General features: G+C 37.9%; 1 protein-coding gene across 1 annotated transcript in view; it reads left to right on the top strand.

Moving 5' to 3' along the window:
- The window catches only part of slc6a6b (solute carrier family 6 member 6b), a 28864-nt gene extending 8781 nt beyond the window's left edge, over nucleotides 1-20083 (top strand). The window contains exons 3-14 of the mRNA XM_039672837.2: nucleotides 1541-1675; nucleotides 3207-3441; nucleotides 4727-4859; nucleotides 5874-6008; nucleotides 6570-6673; nucleotides 6788-6912; nucleotides 9321-9433; nucleotides 10371-10508; nucleotides 13516-13618; nucleotides 15719-15819; nucleotides 17684-17854; nucleotides 17938-20083. Coding sequence (XP_039528771.1) covers nucleotides 1541-1675; nucleotides 3207-3441; nucleotides 4727-4859; nucleotides 5874-6008; nucleotides 6570-6673; nucleotides 6788-6912; nucleotides 9321-9433; nucleotides 10371-10508; nucleotides 13516-13618; nucleotides 15719-15819; nucleotides 17684-17854; nucleotides 17938-18093 — 1649 coding nt within the window. The 3' untranslated portion in view covers nucleotides 18094-20083. The remainder of the gene's footprint in view (nucleotides 1-1540; nucleotides 1676-3206; nucleotides 3442-4726; nucleotides 4860-5873; nucleotides 6009-6569; nucleotides 6674-6787; nucleotides 6913-9320; nucleotides 9434-10370; nucleotides 10509-13515; nucleotides 13619-15718; nucleotides 15820-17683; nucleotides 17855-17937) is intronic.
- The last annotated feature ends 297 nt before the right edge of the window (nucleotides 20084-20380 follow it).

Below are 20380 nucleotides of genomic sequence, written 5' to 3'. Positions count from 1 at the left end.
CCATAAAAACTGAGCGTTTTTCAGCTAGGCTCAAAACTAGGGTAGAAAATAGCCTATTACTTATTTATTTCTCTTTAAGAAGCCCTCCTGTTCTTCACTTATTACCTGTATTAACTCCACAATGGCCAAGACCAGAGAGCTCTGTAAGGACACAGCTTGACGTTTTTAAAAGCAAAAACCAAGCGAATGTCATAAGTTGACCTCAGACAACAATATAATAAATTTTAAAAAGCCAGTTCATGACCCCTTTAATATTTGGTACGGAAACCAAATATTGTTTGGAATAACAGAGATCATACATTTCCTGTAGTTCTTGACCAGGTTTGCACACACTGCAGCAAGGATTTTGGCCCACTCCGCCATTCAGACCTTCTCCAGATCCTTCAGGTTTCAGGGCTGTCGTTGGGTAATACGACTTTCAGCTCCCTCTAAAGATTCTCTGTTGGGTTCAGGTCTGGAGAGTGGATAGGCCACTCCAGGACCTTGAGATGCTTCTTACGGAGCCACTCCACTCTCACGATACATGGCCCCATCCATCCTCCCCTCAATACGGTGCAGTCGTCCTATCCCCTTTGCAGAAAAGCCTCCCCAAAGAATGATGTTTCCACCTTCATGCTTCATGGTTGTGATGGTGTTCTTGGGGTTGTACTCATCTTTCTTCTTCCTCTAAACACGCAGAGTGGAGTTCAGACCAAAAAGCTCTATTTTTGTCTTATCAGACCACATGACCTTCTCCCATTCCTCCTCTGGATTATCCAGATGGTCATTGACAAACTTCAGACAGGCCTGGACATGCCCTGGCTTGAGCAGGGGGACCTTGCATACACTACAGGATTTTAATCCTTGACGGCGTAGTGTTGCTAATGGTTTTCTTTGAGACTGTGGTCCCAGCTCTCTTCAAGTCATTGACCTGGTCCTGGTGTGTAGTTCTGGGCTGATCCCTCACCTTCCTCATGATCATTGATGCCTCATGAGGTGAGATCTTGCATGGAGCCCCAGACCAAGGGAGATTGACCTTATTCCATTTTCTAATGATTGCGCCAACTGTTGTTGCCTTTTCACCAAGCTGCTTGCCTATTGTCCTGTAGCCCATCCCAGCCTTGTGCTGGTCTACAATTTTATCCCTGATGTCCTTACACAGCTCTCTGGTCTTGGCCATTGCAGAGTTAATACAGGTAATAAGTGGAGAACAGGAGGGCTTCTTAACAGGTCTGCGAGAGCCGTAATTCTTACTGGTTGGTAGGTGATCAAATAGTTATGTCATGCAATAAAATGCAAATGAACTACTTAAAAATCATACAATGTGATTTTCTGGATTTTTGTTTTAGATTCCGTCACTCACAGTTGAAGAGTTCCTATGATAAAAATGACAGACTTCTACATGCTTTGTAAATGGGAAAACCAAATCGGCAGCAAAAACGTGTGGACGAGTCTGAACTCAATGAGGAGAAAGACTTAAACACTAAACTAGTGGTTAATAGAATCTAATAATTGACTGAATTAAGTGAATATTCTCTTGGTGAATCTATCTTCCATTTAGGTGCTTTTCTCATCCCATACTTCATTTTCCTGTTCGGTGGAGGACTGCCTGTGTTCTTCCTGGAGGTGGCACTCGGCCAGTTCACCTCTGAGGGTGGGATCACCTGTTGGGAGAAACTTTGCCCCATATTTACAGGTTAGTTTCTTGATCAAGAAACTTCTTGATTTCTTTACCAGAGAATAAATAAAAACTAATAGTACAATTAAAAATATTGTAAGCAGTTTATGTCTCTACTAAAAGTGAGCAATGAATACTTCAGAAACATAAAATATAATCATTTGTGGTAAAGATCAAAGAGATCTTTCAGTAGTATATTTAATGGTTCTCAATGGAGAAAAATGCATTTTTGCTGCCAGATGGCGAAGTTATGGCATCTACCAGAAGGGGCAATTGAGGCAATGCCAACCACCCTGACCCCTTGTAAGGACAGAGTTGGGTGTGAGTTACAGATACCACCAGCTGTATCTGGGGTGACTGATAGGAAATGCATATCTCCAATGCCAGAGCAGAAAAGAATATATACAAAAATAGCAGTTAGGGTTAACCCTATCCTCCTCACTTCTCAGAGCCACTGACAAGAATCATTTCTTTAAAACAATTAGGACTAGTAAATTCCTAAAAATCTGCATATCTTTGAAGATTTTTACATTTAAATGTAACCAGTAAACAATCATGTTCATTTGAGCATTTGACTCACAGCTCATTATACAGGTACATCACATACGTTTTCCATTGCTAATAGCAATCGTTTTTGGTTCAAAGACCAAAGTAGATCATGTTAAGTGAAAGGACACCCGTGCTATGAAATTGGACACCTATATTTGCTGTAACATTGACATGGACCAATAAAGTTATGTCTGGACTTGATAAACGTCATTGCCACATTGAAATTGTATAGTCTTGTTGGTGTATTTTAATGTCAGCTGTCTAATTGTGGCCTGTCTTCTTACTACTCTAGGGACCAGTAGTAGTTTCATTTTCAGTCTGACTAGTAGCAGAGACACATCAGCAGCTGTCAATTAATTTATTGGCTAAGAAGGCCAGCTGCTCATGAACAGTAGCTTGTATAAGTGGACAACTCTTCAGCTTGTGTGGTGTAGTGGCTAAAGCTGGAGTCTTACGATCAGAAGGTTCTTGGTTCGAGCCCCACAAACAAGTCACTAGAGTAACTTAAAAAAGGCACCAAAACCCAGAGTCAGAGGAACTGTTCAGCTACATTTTCTTACAAATAGTATATTTAAAATCACAAAAATGCCTTCCGACCATAGATTCATTACTTATTTAAACAGAGTTTACCAGTAAGCAATCATTACATGCAAACTGCCGAACTACTCACATCCATCGGTCAGTGAAGGAGGTGACTGCTTTGGTCGGTTTTGGTTTCCAGTCAACCTGGCCAACATTGATTTACTCAGTTCAGACTCTGAACCAATGTCTTACAACACTTTCCTCCAACTCTGGACAAGATTATTTCATGTTTATACAAGAAGGTCTCATAGAAGTTCGTCACTTATTTAGCCATTCCCACGCTCCATTGGAGCACAACTACTTTTGTTGCTTTCATTAAGGTTATCATAACAAATCGCAAACATTTTGCATAACTACCACATGCTGAGTCAGTCCAGAGTGCCATCAGCTTAATTTTGCCATTTCTGTCTTTGTACAGGTATTGGCTACGCGTCCATCGTGATCGTTTCTCTGCTGAACATCTACTACATTGTGATTCTGGCCTGGGGCTTGTACTACCTGTTCCAGTGCTTTCAGCCTGAGCTCCCCTGGGCAAGCTGCAACAACAAATGGAACACAGAAAATTGCATTGAGGATACTCTCCGCAAGAACAAGACACTCTGGGGTGCTGTGAATGCCACTAACTTCACTTCTCCCGTCACTGAGTTCTGGGAGTAAGTATTTAGTACAAATTTGTTGTGCACTTTGAAAGCCATCCAAATGTCGAGATTCCCTCTGTATATTTATCCATACAGTTGTCCTCAATCGCTCTCCAAGACTTTGGAGCTCAATTCCCCTCTTAGTGTCATTCTCAATATAAATACCTATCTTATGGAACTTGCAACATGCTTAATGCCATAGATTACGGGTGTTCGACCCTGATACTGGAGATTTACTGCAGATTTTAGATTCAATCCTGCTCCAACACTACTGGCTTTAATTTTACCCCAAAGAAATCCCACACACTTTGGTTAGCTTGTGTGTGTGACTGAACAGTGGGTCTTGAGGAGCAGGGATGAATATCCCTGTGGTAGACAAGGTGTTAATGCTGAAGGGTCTAAACCAATGTTGGGCAACATTGTCTTGTAAAGCTTAGCTCTTCCCCTAATCAAACTTCCCTGCCTGTAATTCTGTCAGGACCTCTATCGACAATTAGCATATAAGGATTGGCGGTATAGTTCTGTTCTGGGCAAGAACTACCTGTGCATCCATGCAGCCTAGCTTGATAAGAGCAGGGAGAGCAGGGTAAACAGAACAGAACCAACATGAATGTTTTGCAGATATCATAAATTAATAAAGATTGTAGCTATCTTCATGGATACAACCCCAATTAAACACAAATATGCCCAATAATTTTCCAGAATGGTGTGATGGAGCAGGTTAAAGCTAAACTCTACAAGATGGTGGCTCTCTAGATTGGACTCCCCTGATTTAACAGAAGCTAGTGGTGGTATTATTACTCTATGGCAGGTTTTGTCAACCCTGATCCCGGAGGACCCCCAACACTGCACATTGTATGTGTTTCCCTAATCAAACACACCTAACTCAACTCATAAGCACATTACAAGAAACTCAAAGACCTGAAATGGGTGTGTCAGACAGAGAAGACTTGCAAGATTTGCCATGTTGGGGGTCCTTGAGAAACACTGCTCTATGGTAGATGTATCCAACTATGCTACAATCCTGTAGAGTTTAGCTCAGCCTCAAACACACCTGAACATCTAATCAAGGTATTTAGGAAACGGAAGGGTGTAGCAAGGTTGTCATGCTGGAGCTGGTTGGCTATACTTTTGCTCGACGATGACTTGTTCTGACTGGTTCTTAAACACTTCTTCCTCTGTAGAGAACTCATCTGTCCTTTGCATATTGTATAACTTCTCTGATTATTTAAATGCTAGCTCCTTAAACAACCTCAAGGGCGTCAGAGAGTCTCACTGGCAAATATTCTTGCTACCACAGGCGAAATGTCCTCAGCATCTCCGATGGTATCGAGGACGTGGGTCATGTTAAATGGGACCTGGCTCTGTGTCTACTCGCTGTGTGGGTCATCTGCTTCTTCTGTATCTGGAAAGGTGTTAAGTCCACTGGGAAGGTGAGCTTGGTTACATGAATTTTTCAACTTCAGACAGTTAATTTAAGGCCTTCTAATATTAGTTTCTACAGTGTCATTGGAGTTATAAGTAGCTTGGTAGATTTGAGTGCTACCTTAGTCAGTGTTGTGAACATAAGCATAGCAGTCATTCCCTGGAGATTAGCAGCAATGGTAACTATAGCTTACCTCATTCCTAATAGAGACTGTAAAGTCAATCAGATGACACCTTCTCTTGACTTGGACAGACGTTCCCCTTTACCATGCAGTTGAGAATCTTATCATGACTTCTGCCAAGACACTGTCATATTAGATTACTCTATCGCAATGCAAATTATAGGCTGGTTCATGCTGCCTCAACTAGTGGCAAAATTTCAAGTTGGCTGATGGATTCTATAACGTTGGGAAACATTGATCTAGCAAGACCTAATAACCAATGGAATTTGTTTTTTGGAATTGGGCATTGTGAACGAATCTTTATAGACTACTTTACTTCACTTTAAGCCATTTTGTTCTGTTTTTTTGTAATTTTTACTTGGCTTCATTAAAGGTGGCAAGTGAAAGATTACTGTCAGTTATTCATATAAAATTATACATTTTTGTGAATTAGGTATTAGGCTTGAGAGCAATGCAATTTTAAATATTATTGCAGGTATTAATGTTTTGATGTACTCTTCGGCATTGTGTGTCGTAACATTTCTAGCCAAACCAAACATTAAATGAGGGTTTTCTCCCATCTAGAACTCACCCTCTGACCAAAAAAGCATGACCACTCTGGCCACTAAAGCCAATATTTATCTGTTAGTGAAGTTAAGCTGTAAATTGCATGTTAGCCTTGGAAATGGTTTTGAAAGTGTTATCTTAGAATGTTGGAAAGTGTGACAGGGCTTATAAAGACCCCGTGGAAAAAGTTTTGCTGTAGTTTTCTAAATTGTTTAATCACAAATAAAGCTTGTGTGTTTTTAATACGACCTTTGCATTAAATTTAACCTCGGTGTTCTTGACTTTTCTGCTTAGGTTGTGTACGTCACGGCAACATTCCCGTTTGTCATGTTAATTGTCCTGCTTGTCCGTGGTGTCACTCTTCCTGGGGCAGCCGAGGGCATCAAATTTTATCTGTACCCAAATTTGACTCGCCTTGGAGACCCAGAGGTAAGATCTCGTAGCGATTTACATGTCTTCTCAAATAATAATTCTCGGAATAAGATTTCACACAATCTCAAGTGCCTCTAGCACATCTATTTGGTCTTTATGACTATCAAACTTGCTGAAAGGACCATCATAGTCAGTTCCTAGCATATGTTTTCAAAATTCAAAAGCTAGGAGAACAACATGCTATGCTAGTCCAGCAGCTACAAAATTAACATTAACCAATATAAATCAGCCCTCTGAGATGAACTATTAAGCAAGGAAAGTGCTGTTTACTCTTCCCGACATAATGTACTCCAGTGACCATCCGCAACTTAAAACCAGAATAAACTTTGGATGTACAGTTTACAGAGAGAAACCCAAGAGTCAACATAAATAAAGCTCTTGATGGCCTCAGTCAGAAAGCTACAAATCTAAACATGACATGCAGTTGAAACAATTTAGATTAGGTCTTGATGGTGTATACAGTTCTTGAGGACCTACGAGAGGCAGAACGCATGCAAATATTTGAGTTTGGTCAATTCATGTTGTCAGTCAACGGATGGTTTGGCGTCTTCTGTCTAGGTGTGGATCGATGCAGGGACACAGATTTTCTTTTCCTACGCCATCTGTCTTGGAGCCATGACGTCACTGGGAAGCTACAACAAGTACAAATACAACTGCTACAGGTGGGTTTCGATGCCCCGGGGCGGGTGGGAGGCTTAGTCCAGGGAACGGGCAAAGTGGGAACGTAGGGTACCTTTGTGTTAATTAACAAACTCCATGACATATGTGTGACATAGGGACTGTTTGCTGCTGGGAGGCCTGAACAGCGCTACCAGTTTTGTGTCTGGCTTCGCAATATTTTCCGTCCTGGGCTTCATGGCACAAGAGCAAGGGGTGGACATAGCCGATGTGGCAGAGTCAGGTACGAGGGTCAAGTAGCAGTGATGGTGGGCACTGCTGCTGCAAATAACAACATGAAAAAGTTTGGTCAACCCTGTAGTGAAAAATCGGCGACAACAAGCGATTCGGAGCCAATTAAACTAGTTCCAGGACCTAGGACTAAAACGAAAGTATAGCATTCGGAACCTTCGCCGTCATTGAGCAGACAAAAAAACAAATATGAATTAATACGGTCTCTCGGTGGGAACTGGAATTCGCTTGGAATCGACTGTAGAACTGTATGGAGAACGTTCTTGGAGCCACTGGGAACTTGTTTAAGCCCTATTCCTCCACTAATGGTGAAGAATCAACAGTTGCGTGAAAAAGCACTGGTTTAGCAGTGATCGCTGTACAGTTGGTTTCCACAGGTGGCCCTAATCAAGAAGCATCTTGTGCCAAGTTCAGGATAAAGGCAATTTACAACAGGCTTTTTGGAGAGTTTGGGTTTAAGTCCTAAAGAACTCTACGCAGTTTAATTAAGGTCGCTAAGTCAGTTCCTATTGGTTCCCTTTTCTACCCTGGGGCCTGGACACTACATGGCCAAAAGTATGTGTACACCTTCGTCTAATTAATGGGTTTGGCTATTTCGGCTACACCCTTTACTCACTATAAGGTGCCTAGAAAGCATACAACCATGCAATCTCCTTAAGAAAGAACGTTTTACTGAGTCAGGTGTGGAAGGACTTGACTGCCATGCACGAAGCCCAGACCTGAACCTCATCGAGCACCTTTTGGATGTACTGGAACCTCGACTGTGAGCCAGACCTCATCACCCACCATCAGTGCCTGACCTCACTGATGAATGGGAGCAAATCTCTGTGCAAACATCTACTGGAATACCTTCCCAGAAGAGTGGAAGCTTATTATAGTAACGCTCATGGTTTTCAAACTAAATGTTCAGCAAGTGCATATGGGTGATATGTTCTGGTTTCTACATAATTTTGGCCATCTAGTGCATTTCTCATAATTGTTTTGCATTTTTAATGCTGTATTAAGATGCAGCAAGTTTCATGGTGAGAGAGATCAGTTGATGTGTAGTTTGCTTTCAAGCTCAAGGTTTTCCAAATGTCTAATCTTCGCTCTTCCTGCTTTGGCCCTCCTCTGTGGAGACATTGGTTTAAGTATGTCTGGCTCGAGCGAGGTGCACAAAACATACGTCTTTATCACTTTGTTTATAAGACATACAAACCTAAACTTTACTTGAACTTCAGTGCATATCAGCACAATTAAGGTTGAACGAAGCCACAGGATCCGTATCAGGGAGTCTTTCAGGATTATTTGGTTGGAGACATTTCTAAACATTACAAATGCCAAGAAGCTAAAAGGAGCTTTTTGCAAAAGAGAAGTCAATTTTGGGGAGGTCCGTCTCTGATGCATCAACCTGACTCTGCAGAAAGTGTACTTTGACATTGATGCTATGCTATTTTGATCCATTTGTTCTTTGGTTTATTATATGCATTGTGCTTGTTCTTGTATTTAACCAATGTTGAATGGATTGAATCCTACATTTGATGTTGCAGTAATGCTAGCAAGTGGAGGTGTTTGTATTGGGGATGTGTCCGAAGTTGAATTCTTATTTTGGAAAGGAGATAACGGATTCTACGGAGCCTCTAAAGGGACATGGTGATGGAAAAATATGAGATGAAAGGAAAAAATTGATTTCAATGCTTTTGCATTGTCTCGCAGTTGGGAAATTATATTGTATATAATGTTGGGTATTCAAATCGCTTTTGAATGCATGCTTCGAATCCGTGGCCATGCATACTTAAATAGGGAGCGCCGGGACAGATTTTTACAAGATATTTTTCAGGATCTGTTGTGCACCAAATCCTTTGCCATTTTCCTGTCAGTCATCTCTCCTTACTATCTTCACAAGGGATTTCTGATGTACTGTAATGTTACTGACTACCACAGCAAGCCTAACCATGTCCATTTATAGGCTCCCTACAATGCGTTATTCCTTTTCTGTGCCTTTCCTGATTCGACATTCGCTTTGGGCACACCCCTAGTTTGTATTTTGCCTCGACTCTCTGAAGTTGTTCTATGTAGTGTTGAATATGTAACCTGTAGTGTTATACAGGGGAAATATCACGCTGCTGATTTAAACCTTTTCTAGATTTGGAAGCAGCCGAAGTTAACATCAATATGCTAATTTTGCCGGAAGATGCAGTGAAACAGTCATTGGACTTTCAACGAACCACCGGCAGTAATTTTGCCTGGCTTGATCGCTTTGTCCTGTAGACACTCGCTCCTTTTTTCTTTCATGTCTCCTTTTGGTCTGTGCCGACAACGAAACGCACCGCTAAGGCATAGATCAAAGTGTGCAAATGGCTAGCCTTACTAATTGTGTTCTCTCCACTTCCCCACCTCCCTCTGTTCTCTTCCCAATAGGTCCTGGCTTGGCCTTCATTGCTTACCCTAAAGCCGTGTCTATGATGCCACTGCCTACGTTTTGGGCCATTCTTTTCTTCATCATGCTTCTGCTGTTGGGCCTCGACAGTCAGGTGAGTGTCAAATGAATAAAATGGTATGCCAAACAGCTTGAGTACCACTAGTTTACAGGGTGGACAGCCAGACGCTGTGAACATTTTGTCCCCCGCACTTTCAATAAAACGCAAAAACACATGAACTGACATTTTATTCTTATACAAAACAAGGCTATGTAAGCATTATGGAGCCCTAAACACTCATATTTCATTCATATTGTTAAGCATTTAATTTCTTAGCCAATTAAAAGCAAGAGATAAAAACTGAAACTTTCAATTAGACAATGGTCAGAATAAAATGGTGTTACACTTGATTTTTTTTTTTTTTTTTTTGTCCCTCTCACCGGCTATGCCGCTGCCCAAGAAAACCTGTTAACAAACAGAAAAGGAAAAAAAAGAAAAAGTTTTGTTGGCAGATTATTCGCCATACAGCAGTTGGAGTCCTGTACTATCATATTTCTTGGTCCCAGTGAAATTAAACACTCTGCTAAATCAGTGTCCATCCACATCCTGGGAGCCTACAAACCAAGGTGTGGCGCTTGGACTGTTAAATTAAGTATGCTTATCGAAAATAATGTCCATTCAAGCTGTGCTCAGGGGTTTCTATGTCCAGTTCTACTGAAAGAAATAGATGCCTTTCACTACAGTACAGTACAACTTTATAGACCATTTAAACTGAAGCGGAACTATCAGATGGAGTTGGATATTACAGCAAATAGCCTTTTAGACTAGCCTAGCAAAACCATGATACTGAGAGAGCAGTTTTACTGGAAAAAATGAGAATAGTCAAGAAAGCCACAAACTTGGGTTTATGATTACAAAACATGTCACAGCTTATTCATTACTTCATTTTCACTTGGTAAATCATCAAAATATATGGAATTGTTGCCTTTTCAGCTTGAGTCTGCACACAGCAAGCCTGTTTGTACTAACAGTGTTTCTTTTCTTTTCTCAGTTTGTCGAAGTGGAAGGGCAGATCACATCCCTAGTGGATCTGTATCCATCCTTCCTACGGAAGGGTTATCGGCGTGAAATCTTCATAGCTATAGTCTGTTTTTTGAGCTACCTGTTGGGACTTACCATGGTCACCGAGGTAAGTACAACAGTCGAACAATCTTTTTTTTTACACCTTTTAATGGCGCATTTCTATGGAAGCTTGTTTCCGCCACTGAATAAAATAAATAAAAACATAATTGTGACTTTTTATCTCACTATTGTGAGATATGAAGTCAGAATTGTGAGAAAAAGTCGCAATTGCGAGATATAAAGTCAGAATTGCGAGATATAAAGTCGGAATTGCGTGATATAAAGTCGGAATTGTGAGATATAAAGTCAGAATCGTGAGATATAAAGTCAGAGTTGCGAGATATGAAGTCAGAATTGTGAGAAAAAGTCGCAATTGCGAGATATAAAGTCAGAATTGCGAGATATAAAGTCGGAATTGCGTGATATAAAGTCAGAATTGCGAGATATAAAGTCGGAATTGCGTGATATAAAGTCGGAATTGTGAGATATAAAGTCAGAATCGTGAGATATAAAGTCAGAATTGCGAGATATAAAGTCAGAATTGTGAGAAATAGTCAGAATTGCGAGATATAAAGTCAGAATTGCGAGATATAAAGTCAGAATTGCGAGATATAAAGTCGGAATTGTGAGAAATAGTCAGAATTGCGAGATATAAAGTCAGAATTGCGAGATATAAAGTCAGAATTGCGAGATATAAAGTCAGAATTGCGAGATATAAAGTCAGAATTGCGAGAAATAAAGTCAGAATTGTGAGATATAAAGTCAGAATTGCGAGATATAAAGTCAGAATTGCGAGATATAAACTCAGAATCGCGAGATATAAAGTCAGAATCGGAGATATAAAGTCAGAATTGCGAGATATAGTCAGAATTGTGAGAAATAAAGTCGCAATTGCGAGATATAAAGTCAGAATTGTGAGAAAAAGTCGCAATTGCGAGATATAAAGTCAGAATTGCGAGATATAAAGTCGGAATTGCGTGATATAAAGTCAGAATTGCGAGATATAAAGTCGGAATTGCGTGATATAAAGTCGGAATTGTGAGATATAAAGTCAGAATCGTGAGATATAAAGTCAGAATTGCGAGATATAAAGTCAGAATTGTGAGAAATAGTCAGAATTGCGAGATATAAAGTCAGAATTGCGAGATATAAAGTCAGAATTGCGAGATATAAAGTCGGAATTGTGAGAAATAGTCAGAATTGCGAGATATAAAGTCAGAATTGCGAGATATAAAGTCAGAATTGCGAGATATAAAGTCAGAATTGCGAGATATAAAGTCAGAATTGCGAGATATAAAGTCAGAATTGCGAGAAATAAAGTCAGAATTGTGAGATATAAAGTCAGAATTGCGAGATATAAAGTCAGAATTGCGAGATATAAACTCAGAATCGCGAGATATAAAGTCAGAATCGGAGATATAAAGTCAGAATTGCGAGATATAGTCAGAATTGTGAGAAATAAAGTCGCAATTGCGAGATATAAAGTCAGAATTGCGAGATATAAAGTCAGAATTGCGAGATATAAAATCAGAATTGCGTGATATAGTCAGAATCGCGAGATAAAAAGTCAGAATTGCGAGAAATTCTGAGAAAGACAGAAGTGCGACTTTTTATCTCACAATTCTGACTTTCTTCTCACAATTGCGAGTTTACATCTCGCAATTCTGACTTTATAACACATAATTGCGAGTTTATATGTCAAAATTCTGACATGTTTATTTTCTCAGAATTGTGAGATATAAACTCACAATTGTGACTTATCAGGCCAATTCTAAGGAGAGAAAAAACTTTTTTCCCCTTCAGAATAGTTTAAATCTCACAATTCTGACTTTATATCTCGCAATTGCGACTTTATAGCTAGCAATTATAGCTTTCTTTATGTCTCGCAATTCTTTCTTTATATCTCGCAATTCTGACTATAACACGCAATTGTAACTGTATATCAAGCAATTCGGACTTTTATATTTTGCAATTGTGACTTTATATCTCGCAATTGTGACTTTATTTCTCAGAATTGCGAGATATAAAGTCAGAATTGTGAGATAAAAAGTCGCAATTATCTTTTTTATTTTTCATTCTGTGGCGGAAACAAACTTCCATAAATTTCCCATCCAAAACCGTACTAATTCTAGTCTTTACCACTTTGCCGACACATTGGACCAGCTGGTATCTCCTGGCTAAATAAAGAGTGTATCAAATGAAGCTTAGTTTAATGGTCAGGCACCATGTGTTTTCCCTTTAGGATTTTAGTGACATTGTCATTTGATAGTATGTGGCCCTCAACCAAACACTCAGTTCCTGTAATCAGGATGAAGGCCACATCTACTGCCTAAGCTCTCTCCCATAAGGAAGAGTCTTCCACACCTAGCAGGATCACTGTGATTTTGTTCATATTTTGTTGATCCTTGAACAACATTGCTGTCTAAAAACTTAGTCCCTAAGCCTAAAATCAGAGGGAAATGGTAGGTGAATAACACTGATGTTGATGCATCTAACCTTGGCTGGAAGCCTAAACTTGGCATAAACTGTAAACTTATCCCCCCAATCTGATTGGTTAATTGGAATGTTGTTCCAGGATCAACAAAGATGTTGATCTAGGAACATGCTGTACTTGATGAAAGCAGTTGCACCTCCCAATAGTGCCTTATCGCTCCCACTTCCATGTGTTTTTATGGACGTCCTGACCTTCTTTGAACAGTGAGAATTCAATAGAGGAGTCTCACTGCTATACTAGGAGATCTGGTCTGGTATGACAATGCACATCTAAGATTCCTCTGGCCCCCTTAAAACATCGGCCCCTGATTGTTAATCCCCCAGAACAGCGAACTGGGAATGCTATTCTGTGGCTTGAGCCACACAGTGTCCCATTTTTTTTTGTTTTTTTTTTCCATGACATAATGTCTTATGTCACCCCTGAATGCATTGTGCAACAAATGTCTTTGTTACCAAAAGAAAACAAGTCAAGTGTTTAGCCAACCCCTGGTCATAACAGTCCTCTATTATGTCAGCTTTGCAATTACAACATGTATTAGTGCCTACTCACTTTTTTTAATAGTTTTTTGTCTTTTTTTCAGGGTGGCATGTATGTGTTTCAACTCTTTGACTACTATGCAGCCAGTGGCGTGTGCCTTTTATGGGTTGCATTCTTTGAATGTATTGCTGTAGCCTGGGTTTATGGTGAGTACAACAAGTGAACAGAAAATGTAAGTCATAATGGTGAACTGTAGCAGGCACTTCCCATAATTGGAGTACAAATTAGTGTGCCATAAATATTTTAAAACAATAAATCCTGTTACTGTTGTTAAAAACATAAGATTTGGTTGTATCCCACATTTTGTGTTCAATCCTGTTACTTGACTTGACATTCTTCTTTGTTACCAAAGTTATTGTACGAAAATAAAGATCAAACAATTATGTATATCAATATCTTCAAATCAAAAATTGACCCCCTGACAAGCTCGCCACTGCTGATTAAAATATTAATTTAGGCTAAATCTGCAACCCTGTTACTCCATGATTTTCCCTCATTGGAAATAAATATCTTTAAAAATGTTACAATAAAGTAAAACTCATTCGTAACCTTTCTACAATATGATCTCACGCCGTTTTCTTGGTTTTTAAGGAAATGAATGTTGTCTTCATCTGTTTAGCCATTAAACCTTGTTTGCGAGGTTAAGAGAAAAATCAAACTATTTTAATAGGAAATAGCGTTTATCAACATTTGACCCCTAGCTAGCTGGGTTGTTAATTTAAACTAAATTCACAACCCTGTTACCCAATGAACTTTTTACTTAAAGGTGCTGTATGTAACTTTTTCACTCTACTAAAGCACAACAAATACCATATGTTTGCATATTTTGAGGAAACATGCTCACATACCAGTTATTTTACTTCGAAATGTGCGTTTCCAGGCTGGAATGTTTGTTATGGTTTTGTTACGTGGTACTGCATGTTTCCAATATGGCAATTTCCATTGTCCATTGCGCTCGTTCCTGTTGCGTGTGCTCAAACTGGGGAGCAGTTGGCGAGAGAAACTACGATTTCTGATATTTTGAATTCGACTGCAGTACCTATTTTAACCACTAGTCATTCTAACATACTGCACCTTTAAGATTTTTGTTCATTATTATGGTTAAACACCTTCACTCACTGACTGTTTGTAAAAAAAAAACTGCTCAAAATTGACTTAAAGGAGTAGTTAACTTTTAAAAAAACTTTTGCTGATAATTTACTCACCCCCATGTCATCCAAGATGTCCATGTCTTTCTTTCTTCGGTCGAAAAGAAATTAAGGTTTCTGATGAAAATATTCCAGGATTTTTCTCCATATAATGGACTTAATTGGGAACCAAACGGTTCAAGGTCCAAAGGACAGTTTCAGTGCAAACTGTTCAAAGGGCTTTAAACGATTCCAGATGTTGAATAAGGGTCCTATCAAGTGAAACGATCGCTCATCCTGAAATGTTTTCATCAAAACCTTACTTTCTTTTCGACTGAAGAAAGAAAGACATGGACATCTTGGATGACATGGGGGTGAGTAAATTATCAGCAAAAGTTTTTTGTTTTTTTTTAAAGTGAACTACTCCTTTAAACATTATTTCTTAGTTTAAATGAGTTCTCAACAAAGGCCTTATTGTGGACAAACTTCTTTCTTTTATGAAATAAATGATTGTGAATTTCTGAGGTGTGGATCGCTGTTTAAACAGACTTTGGATCAATCAGAGCAAATCATTTATTGCCCAAATCAGTCCAACGGTTTAACCTAGTTCTGAGAAAGCCTCAATAAAGTCTTTTGTTCGCTACTGTCATGACCTTGATTTCAAAATCTAAATGTGTCATGAATGTGTCAGCACATGCCAGCTTCCCTTGATATAATAGAGCTGCTAATTCTAAGGTGGATTAAACCCAGCATGCCTGTAGATTCAGGTTTAAATATTTACTATGCATATATCTTATACTATATCTTGGCCAGGAATCCCTGGGAGTAGAGTTACTGTAAATCAGTGGGACTTTTCCTGGTTAAATAAAGGTTAAATAAATAAAAAAAGCAGGATTTTCCAAATAACATACTGCACTGTTTGCACAAATTACGGTTAAAAAAAAAAAAAAAACATGTTTTTTTCCCAGCCAAGCCAAAACAAGACAACTAATTGATAAGCTACTAATGCAATTCCCATCTCAAACAATGCCGTAACTTAGTTCCAGTCTATGTGCACTGTAGGATCATGTGTTAATGCTTGTGAATTTCATACCTGAACACACTCCTTCTTTTCAAAAGGTGCTGATAATTTCTATGATGCGATTGAAGAAATGATTGGTTACAGACCAAATCCCTGGATGAAGTGGAGTTGGACTGTAATTACACCTTTTCTGTGTGTGGTAAGTTCTCTACAGAGAAAAGATCCTTAAAACAGGCTAACTTGGTAGTTTATAGCATATTTATAGATGCAGTAAGAAATGCACATTCACACAGCTCAGGCCCACTACACACTTAAAATGATGCATTGAAAGAACCTATGAAAGAGTGTCTTATACAGTTCGATTGGAGATTGTGTGCTTTTCTACCCTCCCCCTACGGCTACACATGCAAATACTGCTTTTCCGCTTTGGATTTGCTGCAAAAATCCGGCTCGCATCTCACTGTAAGAGCGCTCCAGATGGGGTGACCATCTGCCTGGCCAACAGGATGAATGAAGGAGCTGAGGACGAGTGCAGGATTAGTTTCCATGAGATCATGAATGTAGTTTTTCTATGAACATTATAGGACTATAAGGAAAAAAAGAAATCCCTTCCTTATGTGCAGTCATAAAGGTTTTAAAGACTTTCTTAAATTAGATTGCTCTTTTGACCGGTAATAACCTGTTGGATATTTGGTGGACTCTTGCATGATTGGAATTATATATATATATATATATATATATATATATATATATATATATATATATATATATATATATACATAATTCCAATCATGCAAGAGTATATTACTATATAAAGAAATACTATATATATATATATATAGTATTTCTTTCACCTTTTTATTGATGGACAGTGTGAGCTCTAAATGAGAATGCTAGTTTGAAATTGAACACAGTATATGCCAATGTTGTTTTCAATAAAAAAACATTTGCATAAAGCAAACCGATCCACTTTTCCATGTTGATAAGAGCATTAAAATGAGAAAAAATAATAGGACAAAAAGAAATCAAGAGACATTTAGAATAGATAAAATGTGCGATTAATCGCGAGTTAACTATGACATTAATGCGATTAATCGCGATTAAATTCAAATTAAATTAATCGTGATTTAACCGTTTGACAGCACTAATATATATATATATATATATATATATATATATATTAAATAGCTAATAAATACAATTAATTTGACTTTTCTTGACTTTTGACTGAACTTTAAGGATGAATCTCACAGAAAAACCTAGATCAGAATTCACCTCAAAACCAAAAGTTTAAACCAAACCAAAAATGTTGCATATTTTAGGACCTATTATTAATTATATTAAATTTATATTATGAAATGGTGACAAAAAAATATGTATTTAGTTGTTATCAAGTATTGTTATTAAATAAATAGTACAGGTATTCATTGTTGATTTGATTATAGAGGCTAAATAATGATCAACAGTTTATTTAATAAATGGTTTATTATTATTATTATTATTATTATTATTACATTTTATTTAAGTTTATTATAAAATAACTAAAGAAATCTACATTTTTATTTTTATTTTAATCATCTATCAGTATTAATCAAATAAATGGCTAAATAGCATTATCATTTAATCAATAAATACCATGTTATTTAATTAATACATTATATGATCAATATTAATACATTGCAAATAAATAACCGTAGTAATAATTTTTTATTATCATGTACAAACTATGTACATGATAATAAACATGTACATTCTATTTATTTGTTATTTTACTTTTTTTATTAAATAGCTAAATAAAATGTCTATAATTGTATTCAAAAATAATAAACTGTTTATAATATTTGTATGCATTAAATAAATAGAAAAGTATGTTTTTTTATTAAATTATAAACTAAATTAAAATAATTGTAATAATGTCTTTTAAATAAATATTGTTTATTAATAATGTTTTTATTCTAATATGATCTAGACAGTTTTCATGAGATTCCCCCTTACATGAATGTAATAGATGTACTTGTGAATGGAGTCTGAAGTGGTAACCCCTGATTTCTCTCCTGCCCCAGGGATGCTTTATCTTCTCATTGGTCAAGTACACGCCCCTGAGATACAACAAAGTCTACGAGTACCCGGACTGGTCCATCGGAGTCGGCTGGACCCTCGCCCTGGCGTCCATGATCTGCATACCTATGGTGGTTGTGATCAAAATCATTCAATCAGATGGACCCCTCATCGAGGTGAGTCACTCGCACCAACGACAAACCGCAGATTTTACATCTGCCAACAGACCAATAACGTCACTTTCCCCGTGTCCCTCCAGAGGATTAAAGCCGTGGCGGCCCCCGTGAGGGGCGGGGCCAGTTCTTGCCCCCCAGAGTACCAGCCCAAGAGCAACGAGCTGGCGCAGCCGCTGGATCCCAACTGGAACGGAGGCTTGACGAAGCCAACACACACCATCGTAGAAACTATGATGTGAACGCTCTCTGTGAGAGGATTCAAATGACCTGCTTTTCCATTATATATATATATATATATATATATATATATATGTGATTATATATACATATATTAAAATATACTCTGTAACTTTTGACATAGTCGTAGGACCAGGTTTACATTGCTACGCATCTGCACTAGGAGTCCTTGTTTTGTTTTGTTTTTCTACAGAGGAAGTTACATTTTTCTGTCTGTATTTTTAATATTTTTATCATAATACTATTATTTTACTATTATCGTCGCTGTTATTAGACAGAGAACAGATCGCAACCAGCAGTATCATGAACGTAGAACCATGCCCGTTCTATTTTTGTAACTTTTATCTTGTACATATATTAAAATCGAAATTGAGCTGTGCTTATTTTTAGACAAGATTCATTGGGGAGGGGGGGACAACAAAAAAACAAAGGGCTCCGTAAACATGAATCGTAAAAAGTAACATTGGTGTACAAAGATTTTAAAAAATACCACCCTCATCCTCGCCTATCGTGATGTTCCTGGATAGTTGTGTCCCAACAAACTGTTTAGACTGGAGATTGTGCAGTCCGGAAGAATCGAGCCGTTAGCCCTGCTTGTTTTCAGTGCACTATACAACCTAGGACACTAGATTCTACACAATGGTGCTCCCTTTAAAAGGACAGTTTGCGCAAAAAAAAAAAAGAAAAAAAAAAGAAAAGAAACGGAAAAACTTCTAAATATCTGTTCAGTTGAAGAAAGCAACGATCAGTTAACGATAACCGAATTTTCATTTTTGCGCGAACTATCCCTTTAAGTCTAAATGTTTTGTAAGAGATCGTTTTCCGACGTCAAGAGTTATACTTTGGATATGCTAATTCTTTAACAGTATCTCTTCCCTCTTCTAAAGATGCGTTCAAATGGAGCGATTTCGTTGCAAAGTTGCGAATATGGGCGTCTCCATTCTATTTGCGATATTACCGTTTTTTTTTTTCTTGTTGCGATTTTGCGTTTCGTAAATTAGCGCCTGATTTGACAACATATCAATTTTTTTTATTTTGAGGGGTCGGGATGTGAAGCTGCCTGGCAAGATTACTTTAAAACCACGTAGAATTTACGTTTTGCGTATGTATCAAATCTGTTTATTTTTATTTCCAATCACATTTGCCTTTTGTATTCAAAAACATCACTGTATTCTCAATAGATCGCATCCACAACTGTTAATCGACGAAGAAAAAAAAGCTTGCCGCGAACTGTAATGTGCAATACTTTGTAGAACGAAATGCATTGTTCCTGTTTTCACCTGTCTTTCAAAAAAGTTGGTACTTGGAAGTGTGTAATTGCGTATGATTTATGAGCAGTTGTAATATGTCAGAAACAATGAACAGGGGCCAATTTAAGCTGCCGTACGTGGCGTGCTGAATTAACACCAAAAACTCAATGCAGATCTACTTACTGTGACAATTTATACATTATATTTTATTAAAATTTAAAGCTGAAATCTAAGGTTTATGCCAATGTTATGGATTAAATTTATTGGATATTAATATTATCTTTTGACTTGGCCAAGTTAAACAAAACTGTAGCCAATTACAAAGGGAGAGGCTCATTTGATCAACAGCTTCTACCTTGGTACCTTTGGGATACTTTTATTAACTGCGAATTAACATGTAAATGTTGAAAGAGGCACAATTTCTTTAGCAATACAGAGATTTAATTTGCAGTCTCAGGGTGTGTTTTAAAGACGGAGACTGATTTCCCACTGTTGCACGTCTCTTTGAACCCTTCCATTTTTGAAGAGGAGATAAAGGGGACAGTGTTTCTAAATGCAGAACCTTTTTCAAGTAATGACTAGAAATGTTTTATTTTTTTATTTCGAGGATATCTGTAAGTAAAAAAAAGCAAGTGTATATCGACACAAGATTTTACAGTACCCAAAAAAAGAGAAAAAAAAAAGTCAAGAAAAATAAAAAAAAAGTTTTTATCTCTTAATAAACATTTATCTTTTAAAAACAGTGATTTTGTTGATTTGTGATTTTTATGTGTATGTGATAAAAGTCTGGGGTGGACTCTTTTGATTTGGGTCGGTAACCAAGCGCACACCTAGCAACGCCTTAGCAACCATCAATTTCTTCAGAATATAGTATTTCTTTAAAGTTTGATTGTATTTGGTTATATAAAAGGGGGTCATGTTTGTTTGGCCCAATTTCGAATGTTGACCTCATCTTTCACCGCGGTAAATATTAAATTTTTGGCTGCTTACCATGACCTACAAACAAAAATAAACTCAGGACATAGGCACACTGCTAGTG

Source organism: Pimephales promelas, chromosome 2, assembly GCF_988280905.1.
Source record: "Pimephales promelas chromosome 2, fPimPro1.hap1.1, whole genome shotgun sequence".
Classification (NCBI taxonomy): Eukaryota; Metazoa; Chordata; class Actinopteri; order Cypriniformes; family Leuciscidae; genus Pimephales; species Pimephales promelas.
The sequence above is the reverse complement of the archived record's forward strand: the minus strand, read 5'-3'. Positions and strand labels throughout refer to the sequence as shown.